Source organism: Oncorhynchus clarkii, chromosome 16 (assembly GCF_045791955.1).
Source record: "Oncorhynchus clarkii lewisi isolate Uvic-CL-2024 chromosome 16, UVic_Ocla_1.0, whole genome shotgun sequence".
In the NCBI taxonomy this organism is placed as follows: domain Eukaryota; kingdom Metazoa; phylum Chordata; class Actinopteri; order Salmoniformes; family Salmonidae; genus Oncorhynchus; species Oncorhynchus clarkii.
In genome coordinates, this window is record NC_092162.1 from 24,216,905 (window position 1) to 24,233,367 (window position 16,463).

The window sequence follows — 16,463 nt, forward strand, 5'->3', positions numbered from 1 at the left end:
CCACACGAATGCTGCCATCAATCCACGGTTTCTGGTTAGGGAATGTTTTAATCGTTGCTATGGGAACGACATCTTCAACGCACGTTCTAATGAACTCGCACACCGAATCAGCGTATTCGTCAATGTTGTTATCTGACGCAATACGAAACATCTCCCAGTCCACGTGATGGAAGCAGTCTTGGAGTGTGGAGTCAGCTTGGTCGGACCAGCGTTGGACAGACCTCAGCGTGGGAGCCTCTTGTTTTAGTTTCTGTCTGTAGGCAGGGATCAACAAAATGGAGTCGTGGTCAGCTTTTCCGAAAGGGGGGCGGGGCAGGGCCTTATATGCGTCGCGGAAGTTAGAGTAACAATGATCCAAGGTCTTTCCTCCCCTGGTTGCGCAATCAATATGCTGATAAAATTTGGGGAGTCTTGTTTTCAGATTAGCCTTGTTAAAATCCCCAGCTACAATGAATGCAGCCTCCGGATAAATCGTTTCCAGTTTTCAGAGAGTTAAATAAAGTTCGTTCAGAGCCATCGATGTGTCTGCTTGGGGGGGGATATATACGGCTGTGATTATAATCGAAGAGAATTCTCTTGGTAGATAATGCGGTCTACATTTGATTGTGAGGAATTCTAAATCAGGTGAACAGAAGGATTTGAGTTCCTGTATGTTTCTTTCATCACACCATGTCACGTTGGCCATGAGGCATACGCCCCCGCCCCTCTTCTTACCAGAAAGATGTTTGTTTCTGTCAGCGCGATGAGTGGAGAAACCCGTTGTCTGCACCGCTTCGGATAGAGTCTCTCCAGTGAGCCATGTTTCAGTGAAGCAAAGGAAGTTACAGTCTCTGATGTCCCTCTGGAATGCTACCCTTGCTCGGATTTCATCAACCTTGTTGTCAAGAGACTGGACATTGGCAAGAAGAATGCTAGGGAGTGGTGCACGGTGTGCCCGTCTCCGGAGTCTGACCAGAAGACCGCCTCGTTTCCCTCTCTTTCGGAGTCGTTTTTTTGGGTCGCTGCATAGGATCCACTCAGTTGTCCTGTTTGTAAGGCAGAACACAGGGTCCGCGTCGCGAAAAACATATTCTTGGTCGTACTGATGGTGAGTTGACGCTGATCTTATATTCAGTAGTTCTTCTCGACTGTATGTAATGAAACCTAAGATGACCTGGGGTACTAATGTAAGAAATAACACGTAAAAAAACAAAAAACTGCATAGTTTCCTAGGAACGCGAAGCGAGGCGGCCATCTCTGTCGGCGCCGGAAGTAATAATGACAAACTTAAGGTCTTTACAGAAAATATAATGGAAGTCGCACACTATTCTCTCCTTGCAGGGATTCTGATGAAGACTTCAACAATTCAAGGTGTGCAACGGTGATTTTTATTTTACAAATGTATCCTTGTTTGGTCAGGGTATGTTCTTTTTTTGATTTATTCTTTATAATACGGTCTTGTTATTACCCGAAGTGACCAACCTCAGCATGTTAATTCAATATAAATTACCCCTATATGTAGGAATCAAACTGGCAACTCGGGTATTGTTAACACCTTCCAGTGGCAAGTGTGTGTGATGTTGAAGCATCTATTTGACTGCTTTCTAGGTGTATTTGATGTGAGTCATGACCTGTTTTGACAAGTTCTCCTTGACACAGTAATATGTATATGATCATTGACGAAGGTGTCTCACTAAAGAGTTTTGGAAACCCTTTAAGTCCTGTTCACACTGCACTTCAATCACAGAGCTCCAATGTCATCTAATTTGAATATTCTACTCCAAAAAGTGACCGCTGGGTTTCCGTTAGCCCAGGGTTAACACATGCTTGTGTAAAAACAGCGTAAGCTAGGGTAAAGGATAGCCATGGGCCAAGAACATGCAGTGTGAAAAGCCCTTTTGAGTGGTAGAAGAAAAATGGATGGGTAGACGGTAGATCTATGGTAGATAATAGATGGGTAGATGGTGCTAAAGTACCTGACACCCCAGAGATGCCCGCAGGAAGTTGAGAACGGAGGGAGAGATGGGCGCTGCTCCCGTCACCATCACTCGCACACGTCCCCCCAACGACTCCTGCAGAGAACCGACACGACACGTTCTAGATTGTAGAGCATTCTGTAACATAACAACCTCCCAATTCACAGCCCCTGCAGTGGAACATTCTTATTCTCCCCTGTTGCCTTTTTAGGCACAGTAGCCTCCAAGGATTGTTGGCACAACATTGGCAATAGCATTGTTGACCTCCTTGAACACGATGACTCACTCCTACTTGGAGAGTACAATACCTGAACTTTGTGGAAGATGAGCTTGTCCCATATACTGTCTTTTCTGATGACACCCTCCTTAACTTCGGCAAGCTTTCTGTCAATGGCAAAATTCAGGAGCCATTTTTTGAAGGGGGTCTGGGCTCCACTTTGGACCTACAGTAGAAAGAGAAAGGATACTCATTTTGGTCTCATATTATATAGATAGTCCTCTTTGGTATTTATTTGGATCCCCGTTAGCTTATTCAAAAGCAGCCGCTAATCTTCCTGGGGTCCACATGAAACATGACATAATACAGAACATTAATAGTCAAGAACAGCTCAAGGACAGAACTACATCAATTTTGAATGGTCTGTAGATGTTCAAACTATCCATTACAGCTCTCAACTATAACTCTGTAACTGTAACTCTGTAACTCTAACTCTATTGACACGCAACAATTTGCTGTGGGTAAGGTTTACGTAAAGCGCTGAGATTAGTGGTGGGGTTAGTGTACAGTATGAGTGCACACTTCAGGAGAAGGACCGCAGACTAATAACTCACTTTGTCATATACGCGGTTCAGAAGTCGCGGCACCACAGGGAAGACGGTGGGCTGCAGGTTCTTCATGTCGTCTGGCAGTAGTTTAATGTCTCCCTGAAAGAATCCAACCCTGGCCCCAGCACCGTACAGCACTGTCTGGGAGAGAACACAAGCACTTCTAGACTAGCACCCATCAGCCTCAATACTCAACTCAGTGAACTCAATGTCCTCTGCTCCCATAGGTGAAAAATGTAAGAGATAAATGTCACTTGTCAATAGAAAACTTTTTTTTTTGTAACAAGAAAGAATAATTTGTTCCTCATTGACTTGCCTGGATAAAATACTAAATAAATACATTGTAAAAAGTAACTATTTGTCATAAAGTATTTGTCATGGATTCCATGCTAAAGCTGGAGGTACTCAAAGATAATGTTGAGTTAATGCAAAAACATTCAATACCAGTTTGCAGTTAGACTGTGAACTCACCTGTACAACCCTCTCAAACATGTGTGCCAGAGGCAGGAAGGAGATGGACACATCCTGAGTAGTGGGAACCACGGAAATCTGTGAGGGACACAAATTGATTCAGAAGGTTATGATTACAAGACTACAAATCTCGACAATCCAGAACCAAATCCCATGTGAATGCTTGCCTCTCTTTTTTCCATTCACAAGAAGCTACATTATTATATGATCTCTCTCTTTCTCTTTTTCTCCCACACACATATGCAATTTTGTTCAGTATAAAATATTTTCCTATCTTACTTTCCCCTAACCCTACCACCCCTCCCGTAATTTAAGTAAACTAATTGACAACAACATTTAGGATTCTACTTCCAGTTTATACATACTATATATATTTTACGGACACAGTATATTTTACAATAGTTATGTTTTGTTTGTTTTTAGTCCCATCCTTCAGCTACCCTCAACCCCTCCCATCTATCTCTGAACACCATCCAGTTTTGACTTCTATTTGCAATATATTTGTCAACTGTGCTGTGATGTTTTACAAAAGTTCTGAACCTTTCTATTCTCATAGTTTCTACAGATTGTAAATATATATATGTTTTTTTGTTAAGAGTATTATTATATTATTAACCTATTAACTATGCCTTTCAAATCCCCCAGCAGTGCTATTTGCAGAGTTAGCTTGAGGTAAATGTTGCAATTCTTCAGCCATTCCTGAATCTGCCACCAAAAACAAGCTACATATGGACAGTACCAACTTGAATGATCGAATGATTCTGTCTCTTCGCAGCAAAATTTGCAGAGCTGGGATGGTTATATCCCCAATATATAACATTCTATTGGTTGCAAGAATTTTTGTTTTGTGTATCAGTTCATAAACCATGTGCCATGGAATCGATACATTGAAAATCTCTTCCCAACTATTTTGCAATCTGTATGGCACAGCTGTCCATTTTTGGTCCTTAAATTAAACTGGTATACTTTTTTATTTGTCACAATTTTCTTTAACCAATTGTGTTCTTTAATGTAGGGCCAACAGACAAGTTCCTGACTTTCCCCCCCTCCACTTGCCTCTTCAACTTTTGTGCAAATGCTGCAAGTAGTTGGTTGTAATTTTGGGTAGAGCAGACATTTCCATATATTTTGTTAGCTGCATGTGTAACATAACTCCACCAGTCCTATTAATGATATAATTTACAAAGATAATACAGAATAAAAAATAAAAATATGTTTTATTGACGTTCTTCTTTTAGCAATTAGTATATTTGAGTTGAACCATAATATTTGTTGTAATACTTGTTCTGTCTTTTCTGATGGATTAAACTGAAATTGCGACAAACTTTCTATGGTTTGTTTTTAAAATAGCATTATATAAATAGGCCCGTTTATCTGAATTGCCGTTCCAAATAAAATGTTCTATTTTTTTGCTCAAATAATTGAAAAAACAAGCCGTTGGGTGTAGGCAAGGCCATAAGCAAATAGGTAAACTGGGATATGACTAAAGAGTTAATCAGGGTGTTTTTTTCCACAAATAGACAGGATCTTACTATAATGGAAAGGAAAAGACCTATCTATTTTTGCTAATTTTCTATTAAAATGTATTGTATTGAGATAATTTCTCTCTTCTGAGTATGTCCACTTCACCTTCAGACCATTTTATTGGTAAACTACATGGTAATGTAACAGTTGTGTTTTTTAGTGATCCAATATGTCATATAGTACATAATTTGGTTGTAATCCAGAGAGGTTAGAGAAAGTATCTAGATCCTCTATGAGGCTGTGGAGGGATCCAAATTGTGGATTTAAAAGAAAACATGAATCATCAGCGTACAATGACAGCTTTGTTTTTAAGCCCTGGATTTGTAGCCCCTTGATATTATTGCTAGATCTGATTTTAATAATCAACCTTGTTTTGAGTGAGAAAGTTACAGACACACAAATATCAAAGAGATGCTAACCTCTCACCATGACAATAACAGGGGTTGTAAGCATTTCTTTTGGGGGGGAATAAAACTTTTGTGCAAAAAGTGCTGTTATTTCTAAACTGTTCACTCAATATGGATGAAAATAACCTCAAATTAAAGCTGACAGTCTGCACTTTAAACTCATAGACATTGTATCATTTCAAATCCAGTGCTGATGTACAGGGCCAAAATAACAACAACATGTGTCACAGTCCCAATACTTTTGGAGCTCACTGTATATGTTATTGAATTACTTTTTGGGATTCTAGATGTTATTCTATGGGTAAGATAACATTCCTACAGGGTAAAACCTGGACCTAGGCAGTGTTTATATGTCAGTTCCTGATGGAGTATGCATACCTCAAAGGTTTTAATTACACCTGCTGCATCTGAGACCACATTTTCATGAGTCAGCATGGCTCCCTTAGGGTCACCTGAAACCAATAACTAATATTTGGAGGGTGTTCACATGATATACAAGAGAGAGAGAGAGAGACACACACACACACACACACACACACACACACACACACACACACACACTAAAGTACAGTATGGTCAACCTGTAGTTCCACTGGTAAAACATATGATGCTGAGGTCCTCTGGCTTTGGTGGCTGTAGGGGAAGCAAAAACACACATTTATTGTAGTATTTCTACATACAATGTTGGCAGAAAATAACTATTTTGAAATCAAAAGCAGGTGGCTTAAATACAGCTAAATATTTCAAAGATTTTTTTTTTAGACTGGATAAAAAATATACAAGTAACATATTGTATGAATTTGACTTACAACTGGCTTGTGTAGATGGTCCTTCCCCAGAGCCTAGAAAATATTTAGGATTCAATTGATTTATCTAAAACAGTTTTTCGGCAATGTTTGAAAAGAGGACAGCATTTGCTCTACATTGGGCATGGCCACTGAAATACTAGGGACTAATACTTGCTTAACTACCCTTTAGCATTGTTTACCAAACCTCTTCTTGAGTACTCCCAGACAGTTCCACAAATTGTATGCATTTCAGCATTGTCTTGCATTGCACTGGTATAAGACTATGGAATTTCAGTACAAGCACACTTGATTCAACTCGTCAACTAATAACCATGCACTTCATTAGTTGAGGTGTGCTTTAACTGGAATAGGTCAAATAAGAGGAACTGAGTAGAAGGACGTGAGGAGGGATTTGCGAAACACTGCCCTAGAGAGTAGCGATTACCACTATAACTTTCTTGACCCATTACAGTTGGGACCTCATTAAGAAAATACAGGATTAGAGATAAGACAGCTTAAGTTGGCAATGTAAGTCCTGCAGTATTATCCCCCAAATGGTTGTTAGGATCAGCTTTACATTCCCAACTCCTATCTATGATTAAGGTCAATTTGTTCTCTGAGCATGGGTAAAATACAGCTGGACTTATCATAGACCCTTGAGGAACCCCTCGGGAGAAACAAAAAATAATAATAATAAAAACTCTGTAGGAAAAAAGTCAGTTCTGAGTTTGAAGCCTCAGTCACTGTCAGAGCCAGAGCCGTGGTTGGAGGCACCTGATGAAGACCCCAAGGGTCGAAAAGCTTCGAAGCATAGATTAAAGTGTGCAATCTTTCTTTCTTTACTTGACAAATATTTTGTTCCCCAGCACCTGCTCAATGCCAATGTGTGTAAATGTTTATTTTCTTATACATCCCTATATACTGTCATACAGTGCAGTACCTCCACTTCCTTCAGGGACAGAATGTCCACCCCACACTTTGCGCCCCGTGCGGTCAGCTCGGTGTCAAAGGCATCCATGAGGATAATGGTTTTGAGCTCAGGCGTCTCTCCCTTCTCACAGTTTTCCAGCAGTGTCTCGGCTTTGTTCTGTTTGTCACACAGCACTGTGGAGATGTCCGCTGAAATCACAAACAATCAGTTGAAAATGTGGCAGCTGGAACATGTATGTACAGTGGGTATCATAAGTATTCAGCCCCCTTGGATGTTTATACATTTTGTTGCATTACAAAGTGGGATTGAAATTAATTAAATGATAATTTTTTTGTCATTGACATATACAAAACACTATCTAATGTCAAAAATTATAATAAAAATAAAACACTAATATAGCTTGATTAGTATATTCATCCCCTGGGTTAATATACTGTTGTTAGAAACACTGTTGGTAGCAACTCCAGTGTAGATGTGGCCTTGCATTATAGGTTATTGTCCTACTCAAAGGTGAATTCCTCTCCCAGTATCTGGTGTAAAGCAGTCTGAAGCAAGTTTTCCTCTAGGATTTTGCCTGTGCTTAGCTAAATCCCATTTAGTTTCATCCTGAAAAACTCCCCAGTTTTTGCCAATGTCAAGCATACCCATACCATGATGCAGCCACCACTATTCTTGAAAATATGGAGAGATTTGTATTGGATTTGCCCAAAACATTTTGTATTCAGGACAAAGTTTAGGTCCAAAAGGCTTCTTAACAGCTTCTACCCTCAAGCCATAAGATTCCTGAACAGCTAATCAAATGGCTACCTGGACTTTTTGCATTGTCCACCCCGCTGCTGCTACTCTCTGTTTATTATCCATGCATGGTCAATTTACCTCTACCTACATGTGCATATTACCTCAATTACAGTGACTAACCTGTGTCCCCGCAGATTGACTCTGTACCGGTACCCCCTGTATATAGCTTCGTTACTGTTATTTTATTGTTGCTCCTTAATTATTTGTTATTTTCTATTTAAAAAAAAAAAAAAAAAAAGTTTTTACTTCAGTTTATTTTAGTAAATACTTTAACACTTATTTTTCTTAGAATTGCATTGTTGGTTAAGGGCTTGTAAGTAAGTGTAACATGTGTGCTGAGAGTCAGGAAGCAAGTTCAGGGAGTGAGTGTTTTAATAAATAAACGTAACATAATACCAAACACGAGCAATGCACAGACATGACACTGGAACAGAAACAATAATGCCTGGGGGAGGAACCAAAGGGAGTGACATATATAGGAAAGGTAGTCAGGGAGGTGATGGAGTTCAGGTGAGTCTGATGACGCGCAGGTGCGTGTAACGATGGTGACAGGTGTGCTCCATAATGAGCAGCCTGGTGACCTAAAGGCCGTACATGACAGTAAGCATTTAACTGTAAGGTCTACTACACCTGTCGTATTCGGCGCATGTGACAAATACAATTTGATTTGATATTTAATGTCTGCTTTTTATTTCATTTTTACCCATCTACCAATAGGTGTCGTTCTTTGTGAGGATTTGGGAAAACCTCCCTGGTCTTTGTGGTTGAATCTGTGTTAGAAATTCAGTGCTCGACTGAGGGACCTTGCAGATAATTGTATGTGTGGGGCATAACGAGGAGGTAGTCATTCACAAATCTTTGTGGTTGAATCTGTGTTAGAAATTCAGTGCTCGACTGAGGGACCCTGCAGATAATTGTATGTGTGGGGCATAAAGAGGAGGTAGTCATTCACAAATCATGTTAAACACTATTATTGCCCACAGAGGGAGTCCATGAAACTTATGTGACTTGTGTAGCATATTTTTACTTATTTAGACTTGCCACAATGAAGGGGTTGAATACTTATTGAATCAAGACATTTCAGCTTTTTTCTTTTTTCTTAATTTGTATACATGCCTGCATGTATGTATTCATACTGGGTTGCAACAGGTCCATGGATCTTGATTTTGCCAAATGTGGCACAACCCTTTTGCCACATTCTTTATAGCATTACATTTGTTTATAAATGATTTCTAAAGCGTCTATGTGAGAGTTATAAAGGGTTTATGAAGGCTTGCACTATACTAGCAGTGGCATAGAGGGGAGGAGGTGGAGTTAACAAGTGAGAGAGGAAAAATAAGAAGAAGATTAGTCAAGGTAAAATATAGTGGACTTGGGAACAAGCCTTGTGGAACCCCTAGGGAATGACAGGCCTAAACCTGTCCTCATTAACACTGTTAATGAAGTGCAGTACATGGTGGAGAAGGCCCAATTACCTTTCTTAATAATGAACTCCAGTGCCTCATGTCCCAGGGTGTCGTACAGGGGCACCGCCACCATGGAATAGGTGTAGCAGGCCAGCTCACTGATAATCCACTGGACCAAAGAACAAGCAGGGAGCAATAATAAGCCGTAAAGGATCAATGTTCAATGGATCAACACTCATGTGCACAGCTCATGTCTTGCCCATTTCTTTTTTTGTTGTTTAAAAATAAAATGTTACCCCGTTTTCTCCCCAATTTCGTGGTATCCAATTGTTTTAGTAGCTACTATCTTGTCTCATCGCTACAACTCACGTACGGGCTCGGGAAGGTTGAAAGTCATGCGTCCTCCGATACACAACCCAACCTGCTTCTTAACACAGCGCCATCCAACCCGGAAGCCAGCCGGCCTGTGTCGGAGGAAAACACCGTGCACCTGGCAATGTTGGTTAGCGCGCACTGCGCCCGGCCCGCCACAGGAGTTGCTGGTGCGGGATGAGACAAGGATATCCCTACCGGCCAACCCCTCCCTAACCCAGACAATGCTAGGCCAATTGTGCGTTGCCCCACGGACCTCCCGGTCGCGGCCGGTTACGACAGAGGCTGGGCGCGAACCCAGAGTCTCTGGTGGCACAGCTGGCACTGCAATACAGCGCCCTTAACAACTGCACCACCAGGGAGGCATTGTCTTGCCTATTTCAGATTTTTCAAACAGTTCAATAACTGCAACTTCTGTATGCATCAATATGACAGTGAGAGATGAAATATACTCAACCTACAAAAAATGTCTCACCTCTGGTCTGTTCTGAGCAAAGATACCAATGAAGGTATCAGGGGTCGGCTTCAGGCCCCTGTGGATCAGCCCTGACCCAAGGTGCTCAGCCCGATTGGACACCTGCGGTGGAAGGCATTACATTAAAGGTCAAAGTCAAGGATGTTACGGTGTCTTTACACACAGAGCTTGATCAAATGCACGAAGAATGCACTACGCATCCGTCTGTCCATCAAAAGTTCTAATTACGGACAAGTCACTGTCATGACTACCTCTGATAAAGCAATAACCCAGATAAGCGCTACAAATGAACGTATGTATTATTAACATTAACATATGTAGCCTAAAAAACAAGGTTAATGAAAACGATAACTTGCTAGAAACAGAATGCATTCATATACTGGCTCTCTCTGAAATTCAGTTGGATAATTATTTTGATGATACAGTGGTAGCAATATATGGTTATAACATCAACAGTTGAGACAGGGATGCCAATGGGGGAGGTGTTGCTGTTTATATTCAGTCATATTCCTGGAAAGCTGAGAGAGGATTTAATGTCAAATGCTGTTGAAGTAATATGGCTACAGATTGGTTCACCTAAAGCCTATACTTGTGGGAAGTTGCTATAGACCACCAAGTGCTAACAGTCAGTATTTGGATAATATGTGTGAAATGCTTGAAAATGTATGTGATATCAACAGAGACGTGTACTTTCTGGGTGACAAATATTGACTGGCTTTCATCAAGCTGTCTACTCAAGACAGCTTCAAACTGTAACCAGTGCCTCCAACCTGGTTCAGGTTATTCATCAATCTACCAGGGTATTTACAAACAGCACAGTAATGAAATCATCCACATATATTAATCACATCTTTACCAATGCTGCAAAAATGTGCTCTACAGCAGTATCCACATCCTTTAGATGTTGTGATCATAATATTGTAGCCATATCTAGGCTACAATAAAAATGAAATAGAAAAAATGTCCAAAGGATGGGCCTAATATAGTGTACAGTGAGGCAAAAAAGTATTTAGTCAGCCACCAATTGTGCAAGTTCTCCCACTTAAAAAGATGAGAGAGGCCTGTAATTTTCATCATAGGTACACTTCAACTATGACAGACAAAATTAGAAAAAAAATCCAGAAAATCACATTGTCAGATTTTCAATGAATTTATTTGCAAATTATGGTGGAAAATAAGTATTTGGTCAATAACAAATGTTTCTCTCAATACTTTGTTATATACCCTTTGTTAGCAATGACAGAGGTCAAACGTTTTCTGTAAGTCTTCACGAGGTTTTCACACACTGTTGCTGGTATTTTGGCCCATTCCTCCATGCAGATATCCTCTAGAGCAGTGATGTTTTGGGGCTGTTGCTGGGCAACACGGACTTTCAACTCCCTCCAAAGATTTTCTATGGGGTTGAGATCTGGAGACTGGCTAGGCCACTCCAGGACCTTGAAATGCTTCTTACGAAGCCACTCCTTCGTTGCCCGGGCAGTGTGTTGGGGATCATTGTCATGCTGAAGGAGGTTTTCACTCAAAATCTCACGATGCATGGCCCCATTCATTCTTTCCTTTACACGGATCAGTCGTCCTGGTCCCTTTGCAGAAAAACAGCCCCAAAGCATGATGTTTCCACCCTCATGCTTCACAGTAGGTATGGTGTTCTTTGGATGCAACTCAGCATTCTTTGTCCTCCAAACACGACAAGTTGAGTTTTTACCAAAAAGTTATATTTTGGTTTCATCTGACCATATGACATTCTCCCAATCTTCTTCTGGATCATCCAAATGCTCTCTAGCAAACTTCAGATGGGCCTGGACATGTACTGGCTTAAGCAGGGGGACACGTCTGGAACTGCAGGATTTGAGTCCCTGGCGGCGTAGTGTGTTACTGATGGTAGGCTTTGTTACTTTGATCCCAGCTCTCTGCAGGTCATTAACTAGGTCCCCCAGTGTGGTTCTGGGATTTTTTCTGGGATCACCGTTCTTGTGATAATTTTGACCCCACGGGGTGAGATCTTGCGTGGAGCCCCAGATCGAGGGAGATTATCAGTGGTCTTGTATGTCTTCCATTTCCTAATAATTGCTCCCACAGTTGATTTCTTCAAACCAAGCTGCTTAGCTATTGCAGATTTAGTCTTCCCAGCCTGGTGCAGGTCTACAATTTTGTTTCTGGTGTCCTTTGACAGCTCTTTGGTCTTGGCCATAGTGGAGTTTGGAGTGTGACTGTTTGAGGTTGTGGACAGGTGTCTTTTATACTGATAACAAGTTCAAACAGGTGCCATTAATACAGGTAACGAGTGGAGGACAGAGGAGCCTCTTAAAGAAGGTCTGTGAGAGCCAGAATTCTTGCTTGTTTGTAGGTGACTAAATACTTTTTTCCCCCACTGTATAAGAGATCATACAAGAGGTTTTGTACTGATTCCTTTGTTGAAGATGCTGCACTTAACACATTTATGAAATTGCTTATTCCAGTTACTAATAAGCGTGTACCCATTAAGAAAATTACTGTAAAAACTGTTAAATCCCGGGTGGATCGATGAGGAATTACAAATTTTTGAAGTTGAGTGGGATGAGGCAAAATGAATGGCAAATCAGTCTGGCTGCACAGCTGATCGTTGAACATGCTGTAAATTGAAAAATCATGTGACTAAACTAAGCAAAAAGAAGAAACAAAGATTGATTATATAAAGAATGATTGTAAAAACGTTTTGTAGCACCTTAAATTACATTTTGGCCAAGAAAGGCAACCTCAGCTCCATCCTTTATTGAATCAGATGGTTCATTCATCACAAAACCCAATGACATTGGCAACTACTTTAATGATTTTTTTCATTGACAAGATTTGCAAATTTAGGCATGACTTGCCAATAACAAACTCTGAACCTATACATCCATTCATAATTGACCGAATTATGAAAGACAAGCACTGTAGTTTTTAATTCTGTAAAGTGAGTGTGGAAGAGGTGAAGAAATTATATTGTTGTCTATCAACAATGACAAGCCACCTGGGTCTCACAACTTGGATGGAAAAGTACTGAGAATGATAGCGGACTATATTGCCACTCCTATCTCTTCAATCTAAGCCTACAGGAAAGTGTGTGCCCTCAGGCCTGGAAGGAAACAAAGAAGTCGGGAAACGCACAGTACAACACAGAACCATGACTACATATAACTCTATTCCACATCAAGTAACTCATGCATGCAGTAAAATCAGGTTTAAAAAAACATACATCTACACTTCATGGAACAAAGCAGACTGAAGAGACACACACAGGTTCACACGCATACGCAAACACGCTAGCACACGCTCTCTACAAAGTTTGGGGCCACCAGTTGAGGACTTGTGAGGCATCTGTTTCTCAAACTAGACACTCTAATGTACTTGTCTTCTTGCTCAGTTGTGCGCTGGTGGGCCTCCCACTCCTCTTTCTATTCTGGTTAGAGCCAGTATGCACTGTTCTGTGAAGGGAGTAGTACACAGCATTGTACCAGATCTTCAGTTTCTTGGCAATTTCTCACATGGAATAGCCTTAATTTCTCAGAACAAGAATAGACTGACGAGTTTTAGAAGAAAGTGCTTTATTTCTAGCCATTTTGAGCCTGTAATATAACCCACAAATGCTGATGCTCCAGATACTCAACTAGTCTAAAGGCCAGTTTAATTGCTGCTTTAATCAGCACAATAGTGCTGTGCTAACATAATTGCAAAAGGGTTTTCTAATGATCAACTAGCCTTTTAAAATCATAAACTTTGATTAGCTTACACAACGTGCTATTGGAACACAGGAGTGATGGTTGCTGATAATGGGCCTCTGTACACCTATGTAGATATTCCATAACAAATCTGCCGTTTCCAACTACAATAGTCATTTACAACATTAACAATGTCTACACTGTATTTCTGATCAATTTGTTGTTATTTTAATGGACCAAAAAAATGGCTTTTCTTTAAAAAACAAGGAAGTTTCTAAGTGACCCCAAACTTTTGAACGGTAGTGTACATTGTAATATTGTTGTATGGTGGTATTATAAATGTTGTATTGTAGATATGTAGTGGCGTAATAATGTTATATGATGTAAGGTTTTTTGTGTGATGTAAGTGCCTTAATGTGTTAGGATAGGACCTAACACATTGGGATACCAAATAAATACACATACAAACACAAATTAATGTAAAAGCATGAACCACTTAGAAAAGCCATTTTCAATATTTTTTCCAAAATGTTGTATACAAAATATTTTCTGAATTCAGACCCAGAGAAACGCTGGCCTATGTAAGTAATATCAGTGATAGTGTCATACCTGTTTGTATTTCAGCCACTGGTACGGTTGCCCTGGTTTCCTGTAGCCTAGACAGGGTCCATTACCTGTAAAGGAGACATGGATTTGATCTCCTCATTATGATAACCACACAATCTCACTGACCTTGCTACGCTCAGTCAGACATGAATACTACTATGTATTCTAATGTTGATTCCAAAAACCTCTCTCTTATTCTTAGTGCAGACACAAGATATATGTGACAGAAGGAGATATGGTGGTGACCTGAGACTTGTAGTCCCCTCTGGAAAACTTCGTACAGTGTTCTGGCGTCGTCATGAAAATACGACATCAGGTTGTCATCTTCCTGCAGGGCACTTTTCCTCGCTCCATCCTGGACATGAGGGAGAGCAATGACATATAAGGGAAGACACATTGAAAAGCAATGAGGAAAATTGCAATTGGAATCTGTTTATGACTTCCTGATTTGACTGAATTTAAATGGAATTGACCCTCAACCATGTGATCCAATCCTCTCAGATACAGGAGTGCCTAGGGTGTAGGTAGAGGCTAGGGGTCAATTTAGAATTCAGCCGGAGAGTGTCCTTACCTTGACTCCTACGGTCTGGCAGTTGAGGTCTGCAGGCATAGTGAGGGGTTTAGGCCTGGTGTTGAGGTAGACCAGGGCAGCCCCCATCAAGGCAAACAGGGAGACGATGGCCGAGGTGGGCAGAGGGCTAAACAGGAAGTTGAGGAGGAAGTCCATGTTCAAATCTGACGAGAGAAAGGAAGTGCTGTTACCAATACACAATATTAACACTATAACTTGTATACACTTATATTGGCGGTAGGTAGCCTAGCGGTTAAGAGCGTCGGGCCACTAACTGAAATATTGTGGTTTCGAATCGAATCAATGTGTCCAAATAAATGGGGATACTGTCACGTTCACTGTCTTCAAACTCCCCGTCATAGATGAGCCAAGGCGCAGCGTGTATGTAATTCCACATCTTTAATGACGTGAAACCTTCACATAAAAACAGGTAAACAGAAACTGAACTTGACGCAACGCACACAAACACACACAGAAAATAAATAATTACCCACAACATAGGTGGGAAAAAGGCTGCCTAAGTATGATTCCCAATCAGAGACAACGATAGACAGCTGCCTCTGATTGGGAACCACACTCGGCCAAACACAAAGAAATAGAAAACATAGAATGCCCACCCAAATCACACCCTGACTTAACCAAATAGAGAAATAAAACGGCTCTCTAAGGGCAGGGCGTGACAGTACCCCCCCCCCCCCCCCCCCCAAATGTGCGGACTCAGGCCTGACTATAGGGGAGGGTGGGCATCTATCCTCGGTGGCGGCTCTGGTTCGGGACGTAGCCCCCGCTCCGCACGCTGTTCCCTCCGCTTCCGTGGAACCGGACTGTGGATCGTCGACGGAGACTCCGGACCGCAGATCGTCGGAGGAGGAACCGGACTAGGGACCGTTGCCGGAGGCTCCGTGCCCTGGATTATCACTGGAGGCTCCGTGCCCTGGATTATCACTGGAGGCTTCGTGCCATGGATCACTACTACAGGCTCCGGGCCATGGATCATCACTGGAGGCTTCGTGCCATGGATCATCACTGGAGGTTCCGGGCCATGGATCATCACTGGAGGCTCCGAGCCATGGATCATCACTGGAGGCTTCATACGTGGAGCCGGAACAGGTCTCTCCGGACTGAGGAGACGTACTGGAAGCCTGGTGCGCGGAGCTGCCACAGGGCTTACCAGGCTGGGGAGACATACTGGAGACCTGGTACGTGGATCCGGAACAGATCTCACCGGACTGGGGAGATGCACTGGAAGCCTGGTGCGTGGAGCAGGCACTGGGACGTGGAGGCGCACTGGAGGTCTCAAGCGTAGAGCTGACACAACCCATCCTGGCTGGATGCCCACTTCCGCCCGGAAAATGCGGGGCGCTGGCACAGAGTGCACCGGCCTGTGAATGCTCACTGGAGACACCGTGCGCATCACCGCATAATACAGTGCCTGACCAGTCACACGGGGCTGCCTCTCGTGCTTGCTTCGTTGAGCTTACTCCTCGTATCGTCGCCGTTACGCTTTCGCTGTCTCTATCTCCTCCTTCGGGCGGCGATACTCCCCGGCCCTTGTCCAGAGTCCTGCTCCCTCCAAGATTTCCTCCCAGGTCCAGTCCTCCTGACCACGCTGCTTGGTCCGTTGGTGGTGGGATCTTCTGTAACGTTCGTCGTT

At 42.0% G+C, this 16,463-nt stretch overlaps 1 protein-coding gene across 1 annotated transcript in view; it reads right to left on the bottom strand.

Annotated features, from left to right (window-relative positions):
- The window catches only part of LOC139368239 (acyl-CoA synthetase long chain family member 5), a 35,161-nt gene that overhangs the window by 14,197 nt on the left and 4,501 nt on the right, over nt 1-16,463 (bottom strand). Inside the window, exons 2-14 of the mRNA XM_071106932.1 lie at nt 14,810-14,973; nt 14,485-14,593; nt 14,242-14,306; nt 9,953-10,054; nt 9,175-9,274; nt 6,911-7,089; nt 5,992-6,024; nt 5,764-5,815; nt 5,561-5,634; nt 3,252-3,329; nt 2,787-2,921; nt 2,264-2,398; nt 1,956-2,051 (exon numbers count right to left, since the gene is read on the bottom strand). Of these exons, the coding sequence (XP_070963033.1) occupies nt 1,956-2,051; nt 2,264-2,398; nt 2,787-2,921; nt 3,252-3,329; nt 5,561-5,634; nt 5,764-5,815; nt 5,992-6,024; nt 6,911-7,089; nt 9,175-9,274; nt 9,953-10,054; nt 14,242-14,306; nt 14,485-14,593; nt 14,810-14,965 (1,314 nt within the window). The 5' untranslated portion in view covers nt 14,966-14,973. The remainder of the gene's footprint in view (nt 1-1,955; nt 2,052-2,263; nt 2,399-2,786; nt 2,922-3,251; nt 3,330-5,560; nt 5,635-5,763; nt 5,816-5,991; nt 6,025-6,910; nt 7,090-9,174; nt 9,275-9,952; nt 10,055-14,241; nt 14,307-14,484; nt 14,594-14,809; nt 14,974-16,463) is intronic.